This window comes from Vidua macroura, chromosome 20 (genome assembly GCF_024509145.1).
Source record: "Vidua macroura isolate BioBank_ID:100142 chromosome 20, ASM2450914v1, whole genome shotgun sequence".
NCBI classification, from domain to species: Eukaryota; Metazoa; Chordata; class Aves; order Passeriformes; family Viduidae; genus Vidua; species Vidua macroura.
Window position 1 is genome coordinate 5,556,084 of NC_071590.1, and position 16,226 is coordinate 5,572,309.

The 16,226-nt window shown below is 62.3% G+C and overlaps 2 protein-coding genes across 5 annotated transcripts; one reads left to right on the forward strand and one right to left on the reverse strand.

Annotated features, from left to right (window-relative positions):
* The first annotated feature begins 460 nt into the window (after positions 1-460).
* On the forward strand, positions 461-5,573 carry GAS2L2 (growth arrest specific 2 like 2). The gene is made up of 7 exons (XM_053995714.1): positions 461-537; positions 628-997; positions 1,629-1,867; positions 2,093-2,200; positions 2,722-2,818; positions 3,167-3,437; positions 3,611-5,573. Exons 2-7 carry the CDS (start codon positions 640-642, stop codon positions 4,830-4,832), a joined length of 2,295 nt encoding a protein of 764 aa, XP_053851689.1. The 5' UTR covers positions 461-537; positions 628-639; the 3' UTR covers positions 4,833-5,573.
* Positions 5,574-5,639: 66 nt separating this feature from the next.
* Positions 5,640-15,218, reverse strand: RASL10B (RAS like family 10 member B). Of its 4 annotated transcripts, none has more exons than XR_008440162.1 (5): positions 14,176-14,249; positions 11,829-12,161; positions 9,245-9,369; positions 7,487-8,563; positions 5,640-7,401 (listed from the first exon to the last, which is right to left on the reverse strand). XR_008440162.1 is itself a non-coding variant. In XM_053995717.1 (4 exons), the coding sequence occupies exons 2-4, from the start codon at positions 12,042-12,044 to the stop codon at positions 8,293-8,295; spliced, it is 612 nt and encodes a 203-aa protein (XP_053851692.1). In that variant the 5' UTR covers positions 12,045-12,161; positions 15,033-15,218; the 3' UTR covers positions 7,411-8,292. The 4 variants fall into 4 exon arrangements, 2 of the variants coding, with proteins under 2 accessions (XP_053851692.1, XP_053851691.1); XR_008440161.1 differs by having other exon boundaries at positions 5,640-7,364; positions 7,439-8,563; XM_053995717.1 differs by lacking the exons at positions 5,640-7,401; positions 14,176-14,249 and adding an exon at positions 15,033-15,218 and having other exon boundaries at positions 7,411-8,563.
* Between the last annotated feature and the right edge of the window lie 1,008 nt (positions 15,219-16,226).

Consider the following 16,226-nt stretch of genomic DNA (forward strand, 5'->3'; position numbering starts at 1 on the left):
TCCCAAAGACCTCACTGTTGTGGGCAATGGGGGAAGGAGTTTGCAGAGGAGCAGAGAGCAGAGAAAGCCCAAAGGTGGGTGTGAAAATAAACCCTTTTCACCCTGAGGTTGCTCTGAACATGCACTTTGTGGTCCTCAGGTCACCTCACCTGTGGTGGAGATCGGCGTAGGGGTTTTGGGAAGGGTGAAAATCTCCCTTGTGTTGTTGGGAGAAACTTGGGTGCTGAGGAGCTGCTCTCTAACTCCTTCCTGCCCCAGAGCCAGGGCCCTTGGGGGGAAAATCCACCCCTGGCATGGCTGGGGAGGGGCAGGGCTGTGAGAGAAGAGCAGGTGCTGAAGGGTTAATGGGGAGTGTTTGCAGCCAGTCCCTTGTCACCAAGGAGAAGCGATCAGCACTTGGGAAGGAAACAAAACACCCTCTGCCCAGGAGGGTGATTTCCTCTGCCGGCAGCATTACAGCCCTGGGACCCCAGAAGGGCTCTGGACACCACCAGGACACTGTCACCACGCCGTGTGGCAGGGAGCAGGTGGCACCAGGTGAGTGTGGCTGCCGGGGAAGCGTGCTGGGGACAGGGCTGGGGCAGCTCCCCATGGCCCCATCATCCTTTTCCCTCAGCCTCCTCCCAGTCTTATGGCAGAATGTGGGGGACACCGGGCACGGGGGCCCGGAGCATCCGTCCCTACCAGTCCAGCGGGCAGTACCTGTACGCCATGAAGGAGGACCTGGCAGAGTGGCTGAAGGAGCTCTACGGCCTTGACATCGAGGTGGGCACCTTCTTGGAGGTGCTGGAGACAGGGGCTGTGCTGTGCTCCCACGCCAACCACGTCACCCAGGTGGCCGGGGAGTTCGCCCGTGCCTGCCCCGAAGTGGCCCGGCACCTCCACCTGCCCGCCGCGGGTGTCACCTGCAACCTCACAGCACAGCCAGGCACCTTCCAGGCCAGGGACAACGTCTCCAACTTCATCCAGTGGTGCAGGAAGGAAATGGATATCAAAGGTAGGATGCCAGGCTCCAGCTGTCCCATGTCTCCGTGTTCAAGTCCCCTCCAGCCACTCCATGTTTTGCCATGTGTCCCCCAAACCCAGCGCCACCCCGTGTGCAAGCATCCCTGAGCTGGCATCCCTTGTACAAGGTCCTCCAGGCTTGGCAGCAGCTTTGCAGGGTGCTGGCACGTGGCTGGAGTGTTTGCTTGGGTGCAAATATGCACAGGAGGAATGGAAAAGGAAAGGGTGGATGGCACAGCGTGTCCCTGCCAGGCACGGCACGATCCCAGCCCTAAGGACAGCAGGAGAAATCCTGGCTCTGAGCAAAGCATCTGTCACCCTTGTCCTACCACCATGGGTGCCCAGGAGGGGGAGTGGCACAGAGCAAGACGTCCTCAGGGCTCTCAGACACTGAATTTTGCGGCTTTGGGGTGCCATGAAACAGTTGTAGACGCCCAAAAGGAAAGGCTCTTCCTCCTTTATAATTTCTCCCAACTCTTGTTGAACCCAGCCATATTCCTGGTGGGATGGCTCCAGTGAAGAGCACCCTTTTGGGTGGGTTTTGACTCCATCTGTGCCCCCCATCCCCATTGTCCCCATCCCCACGTGCCAGCCCTGGCTCAGCCGTGCCCTGCCCTGCCCAGACGTCCTGATGTTCGAGACAGAGGACCTGGTGCTGAGGAAGAACGAGAAGAACTTCGTGCTGTGCCTGCTGGAGCTGGCACGCCACGCTTCCCGCTTCGGAATGCGCGCCCCGACCCTGGTGCAGATGGAGGAGGAGATCGAGGAGGAGCTTCGGCAGGAGCTGGACCTGCCTCCCACAGACCCCGCCCTGCCCCGGCCCCCCAGGAGACCACGGGACCTCAACAACCTCGACCAGATGGTACCGAGGGGCATGGGGTGGCATGGAGACGGGCATGGAGATGGAAGGGGATGGATGGGGATGGGCATGGAGATGGAAGGGGATGGGCAGGGGGATGGAAGGGGATGGGCATGGAGATGGATATGGAGATGGATGGGGATGGGCATGGAGATGGATGGGGATGGCATGGCCAGCACAGGACCTTTCCCAGCAGCCCTGGTGAGGACCCATCCCTGCCACCCACAGGTCCAGCACCTGGTGAGCCGCTGTACCTGCCCTGTCCAGTTCCCCATGATCAAGATCTCCGAAGGGAAATACCGTGTGGGGGACTCTGACACCCTCATCTTTGTCCGGGTGAGTCTGCTTCACCCCTGCTTTTGGGGGAAAGGCATCAGGAATTCTGCTCTGCTGCCACGACCCCTTTTCCATAATCCCCCAAAGTGGCCCGTGTGGGAGTTTTGACCATTATTCCCAAAGCAGGGCAGCAGGGGAGCTCAGCCCTGTGATAGATGGTGGTATGGATTTAACCATCCATGTGTGTGGGACAAAACCTGACATCCCACAGAGCCACAGCTTGGTGTCACCCAGCAATGGGAACACTGGGATGCTCTGAATCCATCCCCAAGCCTGGCCAAAGAGGTCAGCACGCGAAGGACAGGGGTTTTCCGAAAGGGTCCCCCACCCTCCTTGTGTAATAAATAATATAAATATATTTATAATAAAGCTGTCGGGATGGCCGCAGGAGCTGAGCCAGGGGCGCAGCCGTCCTTTGGGACAGCTGGTGGCACTTAGGGCAAGCCCACCGCTCTCGAAGCCCGGCCGAGCGTGCCACCCCCAGGCTGCTGGTGTCCCCTGGCATGGACATTCCCGTGCAGATCCTGCGGGAGCACGTCATGGTGCGGGTCGGGGGCGGCTGGGACACGCTGGAGCACTACCTGGACAAGCACGACCCGTGTCGCTGCACGTCGCTCTGTGAGTCCCCGCGTCCCCAAACCCCGCGGCTGGCTGAGGGTGGGGGGCGTCTGTGGCTGGTCTCGATGCTTCTCGGGGACATTTTCATTAGCGGGAGGCTTTGGTACAGCCATGCCTCGTTGTTTTGCTGGGGAATGTCGGGTTTTGGGGACTTTCTTTGGCTTTGGTGGCCACTAGAGGTCATGGAAGACTTTTGGATGGAGCCGGACCCCAAAAGCCACTTTACAGGGAGCGCAGCTTTCTGCCGGCACCCTCGGGGGGCTGGATGCTGAGCGACGGCTGGGTGGGCTGCACCCGGGGGTGGGTGCAGGGGACAGGGGTGCTGAGCCCCCCTCGTTGTCCCCACAGCTCACAAACAAGCCTGGAAAGCGCGGAGCCCGCAGCAGCCAGTGCAGCACGAGGTGCGGCTGTGCCCGGCCCCGAGGGCGGCTGCCCGCAGCCCCCAGCCCGCGCTGCTGGTCAGCCGCTCCCAGAGCCCCCTGCCCCCCGTCACCTGGGGGGCTCGTGTCCCCCATGGCCCCCGGTCCCCTGCCACCTCCTCGCCAGAGGGCTCGGGTCTCCAGCCGGGTGCCAGCCCTCACCCGGAGCCGGCGCAGCCCCGGAGGGTCCCTTCGGGCAGGTAAGTGGTGCAGAGATGCTTCGTGCCCCAAACTGCCTGGCTTCAGAGCAGTTTTTCTCACGTCCTTGGAATTTTCCCCCCTCCCCCCTTTCCTTCTGGAGGTGCCCAGCACCAGGCGGGATGGGGGGGGATGCAGCAGCTCCCTGGCCCCTCTCCGCTGTCTCTCCCTGCAGGATGCGGGAGCCACCCGCTGTCCCTTTGGGGAGGCAGCCGCCACCATCCCGGTCACCTGCTCGATCCAGCTCCCCTGGGCACGGGGCGAGGGGCCGGGCACCCGTCCCTTCCCGGCTCAGCTTCCCGAACGGCGCGGGGGTCCCGCAAGGGACCAGCCCAGGGAAATCCACCCCTGTGGCAGCGGCACGGGGCAGGTCCGCAGCACCCAGCCCGCGGACGGTACCGGCACCTCCGAGAAGCACCCAGCAAGGAGGAAAATCATCTGGGCTGGCTGCCAGGCCACAGGAAACGGGGACACCCACCACAGCGACACCCCGAGCCCCCAGTCCCTTAAAAGTCCGTGCCCCCAGTCCCCTAAAGGTCTGTGCCTCCTCCTCGCAGCGGGATGCTCCGGGAGACTCCCAGAGCCTGAAGAGCCCACGGGAAGGGAGGCAGGGAGCCCTTGGCCGGGGCCGACAGCCCTCACCCCGAAATTCCTCCAGCCACCCCCCGAAACTGGACAGCAGCGTTAAACCCCGCAGCAAAGCCAGCCCGGCCGCCTCCCGGCCCCCCACCCCTCTGGGCCGTTCTGCAGGGGGGTGCAAGGTCTGTGCTGCTGGGGACAATCCCCAGGGGACACGGCAGTGCCACCCAGCCCCGAACCCAGAGGCTGGGGGTGCTGAGGGACCTCGGGTGCCAGAGGATGAAGCCGGGGGAGCCTGTGGCCCTGGCAATGAGGCCGAGGGGCTCCGGGGGTGCTGTAGGAGCACGCAGCCCCCCGGCTACGACAGGGTGCTGGAGGAGCTCTCCCGCGGGCGGCAGCCCCTGCGCCCCGTGGGGATGCGGAGCCAGGTCCCCAAAACACCCGCAGGAGCTGTCCCGCAGCTCCCAGCCCCGGGGGAGGCAGAGCAGCCGGGGGTGGGGGGCCAGACCCCACGGGCACCCAGGGCCAGCAACGTCGCCAAGCCCCGGCGGTGCCTGAAGAAGCCCGAGCGTGTGCCCTCCATCTACAAGCTGAAGCTGCGGCCCAAGGTGCGTCCCCGGCGGGACCACAGGCCGGGCAAGCGCCCCTCGCGCATCCCCACCCCGCTGGGGCATCGCCCCCCTGCCCCCCGGGGCCAGCACCGCCCCCCGGGGCCCCCCCGAGCCCCCCAGACCGGCAGCACACGCCCCACGGCCAAGTCATCCCTGGGCGACAGCGGCACCTGCCTGACCGAGGATGATGAGGAGTCGTGGGTCTGAGCCCACCCCGAGAGTCGGTGGGACAGACGGACGGACAGACCCCTCCCTCCAAAGGTGGGAGCGATGCTGAAGCTGAAGCTGGAGCTGCAGTGCCCGAGGTTTCCCGGGGCAGCACGATGGAATCGCTCCCGCACAACCCGGGGGGTTCCACCTCACTTTTCAGAGCTGCACCCCCTCCTTCCCAATGGATTTTGTCTGTACTGGTAATCCTGCTAAGCAGACACTTTTGTACTGGTTTGGGTGGAAAAATCCAGCCCCAGATTGAGAGAATGGGATATTTTCTGCAGGGGGAAGGGTTTAGCACCCCTGAAGGGGGGACACCCCATCCTTGACATCCATAAAAAACATCTCATACCTCAGTGCTCCCCATCTGCACCATGGGACCAGTGAGCCTCGTGTCTGACAGCTCCAAGAGCCTTCATGAGCCCCTCAGGTGGGGGGGTCACGGGAGGGGACCCTTGCTGACCCCCGTGGTGGGGGGGGGGGGTGATGGATGTCACTGAAGGTCACAGCAGGCACTGCTGCACCCCCAGCCCCCAGCCATGGACCCAGCAGTGCTGTTAGTGCAATAGAGATGTGCCAAAGCTCTTCCATTTCCTCATCTTTTCTGTGTGGGTGGGGAGGGAGGGAGGATAATCCTGATGTGGGCACAGCAAACGTCCCTCTGAGAACCCCACGATGCCCAAGAGAGTCTCATTTTCCATGAGAGGATGAAGTCAGCCCCACTTCCCCGCTGAGGAGCAGCAAATGTGAGCGCTGGGACTGCGGGAATGCAAAACCTGCTGGCAAAAACACTCCTGAGGCTGGTACAGAACAAGGGGGACAGACCTGATTTTTAATTCAATTTCAAAGAAGGAGGTGCAGGGCGTCACAGGCGGTGTAGACACCTCGGGAATCTCCGACAAGGAGTCCAGGGGGGAAAGGAAAGCCAAGTCCAGGCAACTGGGGTGCTCACTGGAGCAGGAGGAGAGGGACAGGGAAGCATCCTTGGTGGGGCCGAACCGAACCCAGGCATCACCTCCACGAGCACGGGGGCAGAAACCTGGCACTGCCCTGGGCACAGCAGTGGGGACACCCCAGCCTGTGCCAGGCCCAGGTTGCTCTCAGCAGGAGCAGGGTGGCGTTGGGTGAGTGGTAAATCTGTAGTAAGGTGTGAGTAGGGCCGCGGGGCGCTCGTGGCTGCTGCCGTGCTCCCGTGTGCTCCAACCCCTGTGCCTGGACACCTCGGATCTTCCTGCCTGGGATTCCCTGCCTGCACCCAGGGTGCCACCAGCACCTCCTACCCCTTCCTGGGCTCGTGGGAAAGTAACTCTTTGTAGCCCTCGTTTTCCCGGGAGCTGGGAAATGCTGTCGAAGCAGTGAGAGTTGTTATTATTACTAATATAACTTCCTCTGTCTATAAAGTACAATAGAATATAACAATTATATTTATAACCTTTTTTTTTTTTCTTCAAAATACTAAATAGATGCTATAAAAACCTGTAACTAATTGTGCTATAAACTGCAGGCTACAGGGTTATAACAAACAATGTATTGGCTTAGTCGTTGATATGTGTACGTCGGAGCACTTCATAAATGCTTTATTATTAGCATTTACCAAGGAGTTTCCTTCTCAGACAATTTGGAGGGATAAAGCTCTAGCCAGAGATCGATAAGTGGACTTACATGTGTTAATAAATCCTGACAGGGTGAGCTTGGATGGGGGAGGCAGGTTTGCCATGAAGGCGAGGGATGGTGACAAGTGCCACTGCCCTTCCTGGCTGAGATGGACCCGTGCCCCCCCCCCCCTTTTGCCTTTCCTAATTTTTTTCCCTTTTTTTTTTTTTTTTAAATTTTGGAGCAAGGAGTTTGATTCCCTAAGCAGGGAGGGAGGAGCAGGATGCACCCCCAGCCCTGGCACAGGGATGGGGCAGTGAGAGGCACTGGAGCTCAGCTGGAGCTGCCTTTAATGGGAAGCATTTCCAAGAGCACGGTGGAGCTGCTGGGCCATGGACACCTGGCTGTGGTGGCAGAGAGGGCTGGGTGTCCTGTTTTGCTGCCCAGAGCAGTGCTGAACCCCTTCAGCTCCTTGTGACAGCGGGAATCACGGAGATGGTTTTGCTGGAGGATGGGTCAGACACAGATCCTGCCTCAGGAGATGAGGATGGTGTTTCCCTGTGTCTCACAGGGATCAGCCATGGAGAAACCACGACCCTCTTGGCATCTTGCTCCCCCTTCACCACCCCATCATCATTTCCTAACAGGGGCTGCCCTTTGCCAACCCGCCCTGCAGGGCAGGATGCAGGTGAGCTGCAGCTCTGGTGCAAACGTAAACCAGAAGATTAAAAAATAATAATTAAAAAAATATGGAGGGCTCACTTTCCTATTAGTGATATGCAGAGAGAAAAAAAAAAAAAACAACAAAACAAGAATGCAACTGGAAGTGCTGCTCCAGCTCCCTGTTGCTGCCGAGGCAACATCCCTGTGGGAAAACCTGGCAGGGTCGGACCTGCTGGCGCTGCCGGGGGCTGCGGGGGCACAGGGGCTGCCCACCTGCCCGGGACACCCCGGGGGCACAGGGGCTGCCCACCTGCCCGGGACACCCCGGGGACACAGGGGCTGCCCACCTGCCCGGGACACCCCGGGGGCACCCGGGGGGCACAGGGGCTGCCCACCTGCCCGGGACACCCCGGGGGCTGGGGTGAAGCCATCACCTGCTGAGCCCAGGACGAGAGGTAGCAAAGGGGTGACCTGCCTGGCAAGGAGTGTTCCCAGATTATTTGGTGTTCACAGGCTTGGGGGAGAAGAAACCTTCCTGTGCTGGGGCTGTGCTGGGGCAGAGGGGAGCTCAGAGCCCTGGGAAGGCAGAACCCAGCTCCCGGGGATATCAGGAGCAGGATTGGAACTTAGGTTTTTCCCCCTTTCTTGCTTTCATCCAGAAATTCCACCTGGAACTCTGACCCGACCGAGCCTAAAGACAGCCACGTAACCTGGCTCCTCTGCCCTCCACAGGGCGAAATCCCAGCTCCACAAGGGGAAAAGCAGAACTCCTGTTTCCCTCTGCCCCAGAGACAGAACCAGCCCCAGAACACCGGGATACAGGTGCGGGATAATTCCCTTCCAGGAGCAGGCGACGGCAGGCAGGCAGCACCAAGCACTGCCCCTGTGCTGCCAGGGCAGGAACTGGCAAGGATGAACCGACAGCCAAAATCTGAGGGTACCCCCCTGTACAACCCCCTGGGATGGCTTTGGCCTCAAGCACTGGAGGCTTGGAGAGAGCTCAGGGGTTTAGCCAAGGCCATCCCTCACCCCTCAGCCTGGCCACCCCCTGCACCACCCCGCCCAAGGCGCCCCGTCCCCAAATGTCACCTCAGCACCCCCCGAGGTGCCTCCAGCACAGCTCCCACCTCCCGGGGAGCAGAACCATCCCCGAGTTTGGGCGGCCCCAGCGGCGGCCCCGGGGTCCCTGGGGGCAGGGGGCTCACATGATGGTGCAGCGGTTCCTGCGCAGCGCGCCCTGGAAGCGGATGGTGGTGTGGACGTGCTTGCAGCGGGCGCAGCCCACGCTCTTGAGCAGCTCGCTGAAGAGCAGCAGGATGTGCCAGTTGTACTTGGCCGAGCACTCGATGTAGCCGCACTTCCACGTCTTCTTCACCAGGTTGGAGACGTTCCAGCGCGGGATCACCCGGCCCCGCTGCAGGTCCCGCTTGTTGCCCACGATGATGATGGGCGTCTCCGAGGTGCCGATGACCCTGCGGAGGGCGGGCGGTGACAGAGGGTGGCAGGGGACGGAGCACAGAGTGACAGCCCGCCGGCCCACAGAGCTCAACCCATCCCAAACGGGCTCTCTCGGCTGTGGCTCGCCAAGGGGAGCGTGCCTTGTCCCCTTGTCCCCCTCCACAGCCAGCCACCCCTCACGCATCTCCAGGGCTCACCCACAGGGGGTACCTGCCTGGCACACTAATGCACAAATCCATAGCCAGAATTAAAGCCAGTTCCCAGGCAGGCTCCTCAAAGCTCTGCCAACCTTAACCCTGCTTTTCCTCTCTTGGAGTAAGAGTGAAAGGTGTGGATGTGAAGTGAAGGGTGTTGGATGTGCTGCTGGTGTGGAATCTCATAGAGGGCAGCTAATCCTGTTTTCCTGGGAATTCTGTCAGGAATGAGGCAGGAATTGTGACCCTTTGCTGGGCATTTTGCAGCTCATTTTGGGGGCTGGCAGCAGAGAATCCTCCAGCCCTCCCTGGGTTCAGAGGAGCCTGCTTGGGGTTCTGCTCCTCTCTTGGTGTTTGGGCTCCCATCCCTGCAAAGGGGCTTTGTGCCAGTCTGGTACCCCATCTCTGATGCCAAGATGTACTCCCTTGGTGCCAAGCTCCCTTGCCAGGAGCCACGGGGCTCTGCCACCGTGGGGATGCACCATCCCAACCCATCCCTACCTTGTTTCCAGGATCTGCTGGCGGATGGTTTTGATGTACTCGAAGCTGTCAAAGCAACAGATGTCATAGACCAGGATGTAGGCATGGACACTCCGGAGCCCCCTGCAACACACGTCTGCCCACTCCTGCAAGGTGCAGAGAGGGATCAGTCCTGGCTCAGCCCCGCGGCTGTGCCTGGGGGATGCCCTGCCCTGCCCTGTTCTGGGGGTGGGCACCCCAAGGAGGCTGCTGTGGCAGCAGGGGGCTGCACATTCCGCAGCCCCGCCACCCAGCACCCACCTCTGCTCTGCCCTGGCCCATCTGTGTGTGCCCCCACAGCTCTGCAGCCATCCCCTCATCTCCAGAGATCCCTTATCCCCCCCTGTCAGTCCAGGGGAGAGGTAATGGGATTTGTCAGCCCCAATTCCACTCCTGAGGGAGGATTGCAGCCTAATTACAGCACAGAGCTGAGCTGGGAGTGGGGCTGAATGCAGCCCCCTGCCCTGGCTGTAAGAGCTTCATCCTCCAGAGCTGCTAATTAGCTGTGTTAATTAGTGATGCACCCCGGGTTTTGGGGCAGGGCAGGTGAGGAGGATGCTGAGCCCCATCTGAGGTCTGAGGGTGATGCACCAGCAGCTCTGTGGGTCAGAGGAGGAAGGTGACAGCAGGTCTGTCTGGAGGGGACACAGGGACAGAAGAGGAGCAGAGGCTGCTCAGGAACTGAGTCTGTGAGAGCAAGATGTGGATCCAGGGCAGAGGCAGGCAGGAGTGGCCTCTCTGCAGCCAAAATCTGGAGCTGTGAGAAATTCATGCTGTTAGGAAGCCCTTGGGTTTATGGGAACAACTGGATTTTTTTTTTTTTTTTTTCATGCTATGAGTGAAAGTCTGCCTCACTTCAGGCACTTTCCCATCCCAGCAGTGAGACTGGGAACGGCAGCCCCTGCAGGCAGCACTGCAAAACCCTCCTGGGTGCCTCTGGAAAGGAGAAAGACTCTCCAGGGAGGAAAGGCATCACTTCTCCCTGAGCAAACCCTTTCAGAGCCATGATTCAGCCCTTCCCGAGTTTATCATCAGAATGAGATGGGGAAAGGGGAGTTTTGGGATGTGGGTTGATCTCCATCACAGAGGGCAGCAGGGGAAGGAGCTGGGAGGGAGCAGAGTGGCACAGAGTGACACAGCCCCTCCCTGTTCACCGAGGGGAGATGCTGGGGAAATCCTCGGGCTCAGAGATGCAGGGGGATGGAGCAGCAGCCTCTGGGTTCCTCTGAGTCCTGATACATCTGGGAGACAAGGAATTGCAGCTATTCCACCGTGCTGGGGGGCAGCTTGCTCAGGCCCTGTGATGTCAGGATGGTTTTCCTCACGCAGTGCAGGTTCCCTGGGATGCTTGAGCTGGAGAAGTGTTGCACTGCAGGAGCAGGACGTCAGAGAGCCACTGGCTCCTGCTCCTCTTCCAGGACAGCACTGCAGGGATGCTTCTCCTGGCACGGAGCTGAGTCCACGATGTTTCCCGGCAGACAGAGCCGTATCCCTCACCATGGCCCTCTCCTTTCCCCTCAGAGCCATCCCTCTGATCACCCTCTCTTCCCTGGAAACCTCCATCTGTTCCCAGAGGCCGCCTCCTCTGGAGTGCAGCAAGGCAGGGAGTTAATGGAGTGTGTGAGCATCGGCTGCCGTGTCAATAAATTACCCTTTGCTATTTCAGACTGCTTCCCACGCTGACCTTTCGTTCCCTGCACTCACCCATTAATTTTTAAACCTTCTCCTCGCCCCTGGAGTGCTCATTTCACCTCCTGCCTGATGGTACAGGGACTCTTGGAGCATTTCATGGCCCCTGTGACTCTGGCCCTGTTGGGGACAGGGACACTGTAAATAATTGAGGTGGCCCCACCGGTGGCACTGCCCTCCAGAGTGGCTGCAGCCACAGCTGGGAACCTCCAGCTCCTTTCCCCACAGTGGTGACACAGCTTGTGCTCCTGGGAGTGGGGTTATAGCATGAGCTTAACACCCCCTTTTCCCCATTAACTCCATCCAGAACTTGTTGGCACTGGTGGCAATGCTCCCCAACCCCACACTGCCTTTTGGGAGTGCTTTGGAAGCGCCTGAGGGGGTAGAGGAGGAGTGGTGGGTTCTGAGCTCCAGGAACAAGCCCAGGCAATGCTGGAGAGGGTGATGGCCATTCCCAGGAGCAGACAAGCTCTGCCTGGCTTGGGCAGTGGGTGCATCAGGGCTCTGGCTCTCCAGGAACCCCTGGGTTTCACCCAAATGTTCTGCTGTTGGCTCTGAGAGCCACGGAACCAGATCCCAGTGCTCCAGGGCCCCAGCTGGACATGGCTGTGGGCAATGCCAGAGCCACACTCCTTGGAATGGGATGCCACCTTTCTTGTGTTGTCACCAGACTTCAAAACACACTTTATCCTGGACCTGCTCAGCCAGTATCCATGAGGACACAATCCCTCATTTAGCAACCAAACCCTGATGTGGAGGGAGAAGCATCCCCAAAAAAGGCAGAACTGGAACCCCACAGATTTTAACAGCAAAACCCCACCACGGGGGGGGTCACCGCAGACCCCCAGAGGTGGAAGCCCCTCGGGTGCCCCCCTACCTGCAGGGTGTTGACAGGGAAGGCGGTGATGGGGGGAAAGTCCATGATCTGCAGGTCGTGGACGTGGCCGTTCATGACCACGGCGGGCAGGTAGACGCGGCGGGCCGTGGTGGGCACGCAGACCTCGCTGAACTCGTTGTACAGGAACTGCCGGACTATGGCGCTCTTGCCCACGCCCTGGGCTCCCAGCACGGCGATCTTGAAGGTTGCCACCATCCCGCCGCACGCCGGCCGCTGCCCTGGTGCTGCCTCCGCGGTGCCGAGGCTGCATATTCCCGAGCAGGGGGCCTCAGCCCCATTCAGGATGCATTTCCCCTCCGGGGCTCCCCGTCACTGCAAGGCCAAGGAGAAGCTGGTCAGGTCCCAGAGACACCCCGGAGTTACACTGGTGGTGCTTCAGGGGATGTTTTTCCGAGCAGGAGCTGACAATGTACCCAGGGGCCTTGGCACTGCAGGACCTCAGGGTTTCCCTTGGAGCCTCCCACCCCAGCAGCCAAGGAGAGCCAGGATTTGAGTGAACTTTGTTCCAGGAAGGTTCTCACAGGCTCATTCAGCTCGTTCAGTACCAGAATAAGGAAAGGCTCTGTCTGCGGCTCAGGGTTTGCTCAGCCCGGCAGCAGCAGGGTCCCGGGCTGTGCTGCGGACTCAACCCACGGCCACTGTCACCAGCTGCTCCTTCCCGGTGCTGTCCCAAGCCGGGGAATCCATCTTCCCTCCGCCTGGACAGCCGGAATTGCCTTCTGCCGGGCGGGGGGAGATCGCTGTGCGCCTGCGAGCGACAGCTTGAACGTTTCGTTTCAGGCTTTGAGCGGTTGGGCAATTAACTTGATGGGAACTCATTTGCAAGCCAGCTGACAGGGTGAGCCCAGAGCCACCGCGTGTGCTGAGGCCGGAGGGGCCCCGGGGCAGGGCCCACGCGTGGGGGGACACGGGGGGACAACCCACATACAGGGATGTGGGAACTGAGTCCGAGGAGTCCAAACACCTGCTGGCACGGGCTCCCGAGCAGGAGCTGTGATGGGGATGGCACAGGCGAGGGGATGGGTCCCACTTTCACTCGCTCTCATCCCCAGGAAGCAGCTTGTGCTTTGTCCCAAAGTGTGGATGCTTTGACCAATTTCTGATGCTCTGGCCCATTTTCCCTGAAAACCATCCCCGAAGTGCAGGGCGGCAGCTGGAAGTGTCAGGTTCAAACACCCTGTAGTGCTTGTTTGATGGAGGTTATTTACCCCAGGGGGAGCCTGGGCACAGCGGTTCCCACTGCTGGGTGCTGGAGTGGCCAAGCTGCCCGGGGTCCCTTCGGCTGGGCCATGGCTCACACCATCCTCACCCCCCTCACGCCAGGGCCGGAGACCCTGTCCCCCCGTGCTGCTGGCTCTGTCCCCCGGGGTGCTGGCTGTCCCCAGCCCCGGCAGTGGGAACATTTCTGTGCTGGATCGAGGGAAATGGAGGGTGCGGGAGCCCCCAGGCCCGACCCTGCCAGGGCCTTTCTCCGCCAGCAGACAGCACCGTCACTGCAGGTCCCGGGGGGCCACTCTGCTGCAGGGACAACCCCGTCCCCACAAAGCCTTCATCCTCACAGCAGCGTCCCCAGCTCCTCTGCGGGGCTGGAGGGTGATGGAGCGGCACAACTGGAAACCCAGTGCCCGCAGGCGTCCCTGGAACGCGGGCACAGGCTGAGCCCCACTCTGCCTCCGCCAGAACCTCATCGCCCTCTGTGCTGGCACGCGGGGACGGCGCACCCCAAAAACATCAGAGCCCGACCTGATGGTCCCCGGCCCTACAAGCAGCTACTGTGGGAAACTGAGGCACAGCTGGGGGACCGTTCGGGGCACCCCACGGTGGGGTGGTGGAGCAGGGACCAGCCGCGGGTCCTCGGGCGCTCAGCACCAGGCCGGGCTCCGCGGGCTGCAGGGCCGGGCGGGGGCTCGCAGGGGGCTCCCGGGAAAGGTGGCTCCGGTCCCCGCCGCGACCTTGGCCACGCTGCCACGCCTGGGGCACTGGAAGGAGCAACCCCTGAGCCCCGTAGGGCGGGGGCGGGGGCAGCTTCCCTCACCCCACATCCCGCACCCCCCGCTCCCCGCATCCCCCGCATCCAGACCCTCCCGGCGATGCTCCGGCCGCGCCGGGCAGCGCAGCACCCCCGGCCCCGCGGGGTCGCTGGAGGGGATCGGGGGATGCCGAGGGGGGACGACACCCGCACCCGCCGTGCCGGCGGGCGAAGGGGAGCGGAGAGCACCGGCGCTCAACTTTCCCCCTTGTCCCCTCACGGCAGCCACCCCCGGCCCTGCCCGGCGGTAACTTTGCCCCCCAGCCCGTCTTGCCCTTCCCGGCGGATCCCCCGTACCTGGCAGCGGCGGCCCGGGCCGGCGGCGCCCCGGCGGGCGGCGGAGCCATGCGGCGAGCCCGGCGCGGGGCGGGCGGCCCCGCTGCAGAGCCCCGGCCCGGCCCGGCCCCCGCCCGGCGCGGCCACACCGGGGGGCGGCGGCGGGGAGCGGGGAGCCCGGCCGGGGCACGGCGGGGGGGCCGGCGGTGTCCGGGCAGGGATGGAGGCGGCAGCGCCCGGTGGGATGGCGGGGATGCCCAGGCGGGAGGCGGGCAGCGCCTGGGGAGGGATGGAGGGAGGGATGGAGGGAGGGAGGCAGGCAGAGCTCAGGCAGGGATGCAGGCAGCGCCCGGGGAGGGAAGGAGGCTCTGCCCAGGCGGGGATGCAGAGGATGCCCGGGGAAGGATGCGGGCAGTGCCCTGGAGGGAAGGAGGCAGGGAATGCACAGAGCGAGCCGCAGGAATCCAGCAGAGACACCGGTTTCTCCCGGGGCTCTGGGGAGGCGCCGATGGGAAAAGACCCTCCCATGTCCCCCCTGCAGTGTGCTGGGTGCAGCGGCGTCACCCCTTCCCTCCCCGGCGCCCAGCGGCATCTGGGCTCTCATGCCCACCCCGGACGAGTCCCACGGGCCAGACTCCGGGGGAGGTGGGCAGGAGCCCTCCCAGGGAGTCTTTCCCTCCTCCGACACTGCTGCTCGCTGTGCTCTTGGGCACATCGCTTCACCTCCTCCCGTGCCGGCCCCTGGCCCGCGGGCGGGGCTGGGGGTTTCTCTGTGCCCGGGGGGACCCTGAGCCCAGGCTGGTCGCGGGCCCCACCAAAGGAGGGACATTTCTGTTGCAGTGTCTGCATTTCTGGGTCACCCCGCACGGAGCGTTTACCTGCGTGCTGGACAGAGGGAAGATGCTGGCTGAACCTCCAGGAACATGGTCCAGGCCCCCGGGACACGCTGCTGATGGACTCCCTGCACCCCTCTGCTCCTCGGAACAGCCCCCAAACCCCACTCCGGCTGCCTGTGACACCAGCGAGCACCGAGGTGTCTGCACAGGTCTGGCTGCGATCACACGGGCTTGGCTGAGCCCGAGCACCGGTGACAGCTCGGCCGGGCTCCCCCCAGCCTCGTCAGCACCTTGGGCTGGGAAAAGACATCATCTCCGGGGTGAGGAGGGGGTGCAGGGGGAAACACAATGCCACATCCCTCCTGGGGGACAAGGGGACGGCAGACACAGCCCCACGGCTGGGGGGCACAAGGGCAGCTGGTGCAGCCTTTGTGCCACCCTGGCACCAGCACCAGGCAAAGGGGGGTCACAGCCCCCTCCCCGTGTCCCACGCTGCACCCGGGCTGGCAGAGATCTGGGCGTTATCTCCGTGCAGAGCTGCCCGATGCTCGCGGCAGGGGAATATTTGTGTCCCTGGGGTTATCACCAGCCCGAGACGCTGCTCCCCTTCCCCGCATCGCCTATAGCAGCGCCGAGCCCTGGAATGTTTCTGGGAGAGCGCAGGGATCGGGCTGCACATGAACTCTCCTGCACAATTCAGGTTCCAGCCTCGGGGCTATTTTTAGCAGTTCCCTCCGAGGTGCTCTTCAGTTGCAGTTTTATGTGTGAAATTTAATATACGAGGAGGGGGGGGAGGGGAGTGGGGCTGAATCCTGGCATGTCCCTGCTGGCTGGGAGGTTTATCCCAGCCTCAGCGACACGAGTCCAAGGCAAACCAAAAATCATCCATCCAAGAGTTCCTGTGTCCTGATGTGCAGGCGGCAGCAGGGGACAGCCAGAGCTGTGGCTATGGTCAGCTCCTGCCTCAGCCAGATCCAAAATCCTCCCCTGAGTCCCTGTCTCCCCCACAGCCCATCAAGGGCTCAGGGACCTGCTGTCCCTGGCACGGAGCAGGATGGGTGTGAGGCCAGTGGGAGCAGCAGGGATTTTGGGAAGCCCACCCAGCACAGTAGGATCTGCCCCAGCTCCAGCCAGAGCAGCAAGGAACAACTCAGGAGGTCCCTGTCCCACAGCGTGGCCTCAGGAACAGGGAAGGCTGTGGGGACCAATTCCTCCAGCAGTTCCCAGCTCAGGGAG

What these genes read in the sequence shown, in the direction of transcription:
- GAS2L2 (XM_053995714.1), top strand. Translation starts at nt 640, where the DNA reads ATGTGGGGGACACCGGGCACGGGGGCCCGGAGCATCCGTCCCTACCAG. An exon ending in ACACCCTCATCTTTGTCCGG is followed by an intron (nt 2,201 to 2,721) that starts GTGAGTCTGCTT and finishes ATTCCCGTGCAG; the next exon opens with ATCCTGCGGGAGCACGTCAT. An exon ending in GTGTCGCTGCACGTCGCTCT is followed by an intron (nt 2,819 to 3,166) that starts GTGAGTCCCCGC and finishes TTGTCCCCACAG; the next exon opens with CTCACAAACAAGCCTGGAAA.
- RASL10B (XM_053995717.1), bottom strand. Translation starts at nt 12,044, where the DNA reads ATGGTGGCAACCTTCAAGATCGCCGTGCTGGGAGCCCAGGGCGTGGGC. An exon ending in TCCCTGTCAACACCCTGCAG is followed by an intron (nt 9,370 to 11,828) that starts GTAGGGGGGCAC and finishes TGCACCTTGCAG; the next exon opens with GAGTGGGCAGACGTGTGTTG. An exon ending in CAGCAGATCCTGGAAACAAG is followed by an intron (nt 8,564 to 9,244) that starts GTAGGGATGGGT and finishes CGCCCTCCGCAG; the next exon opens with GGTCATCGGCACCTCGGAGA.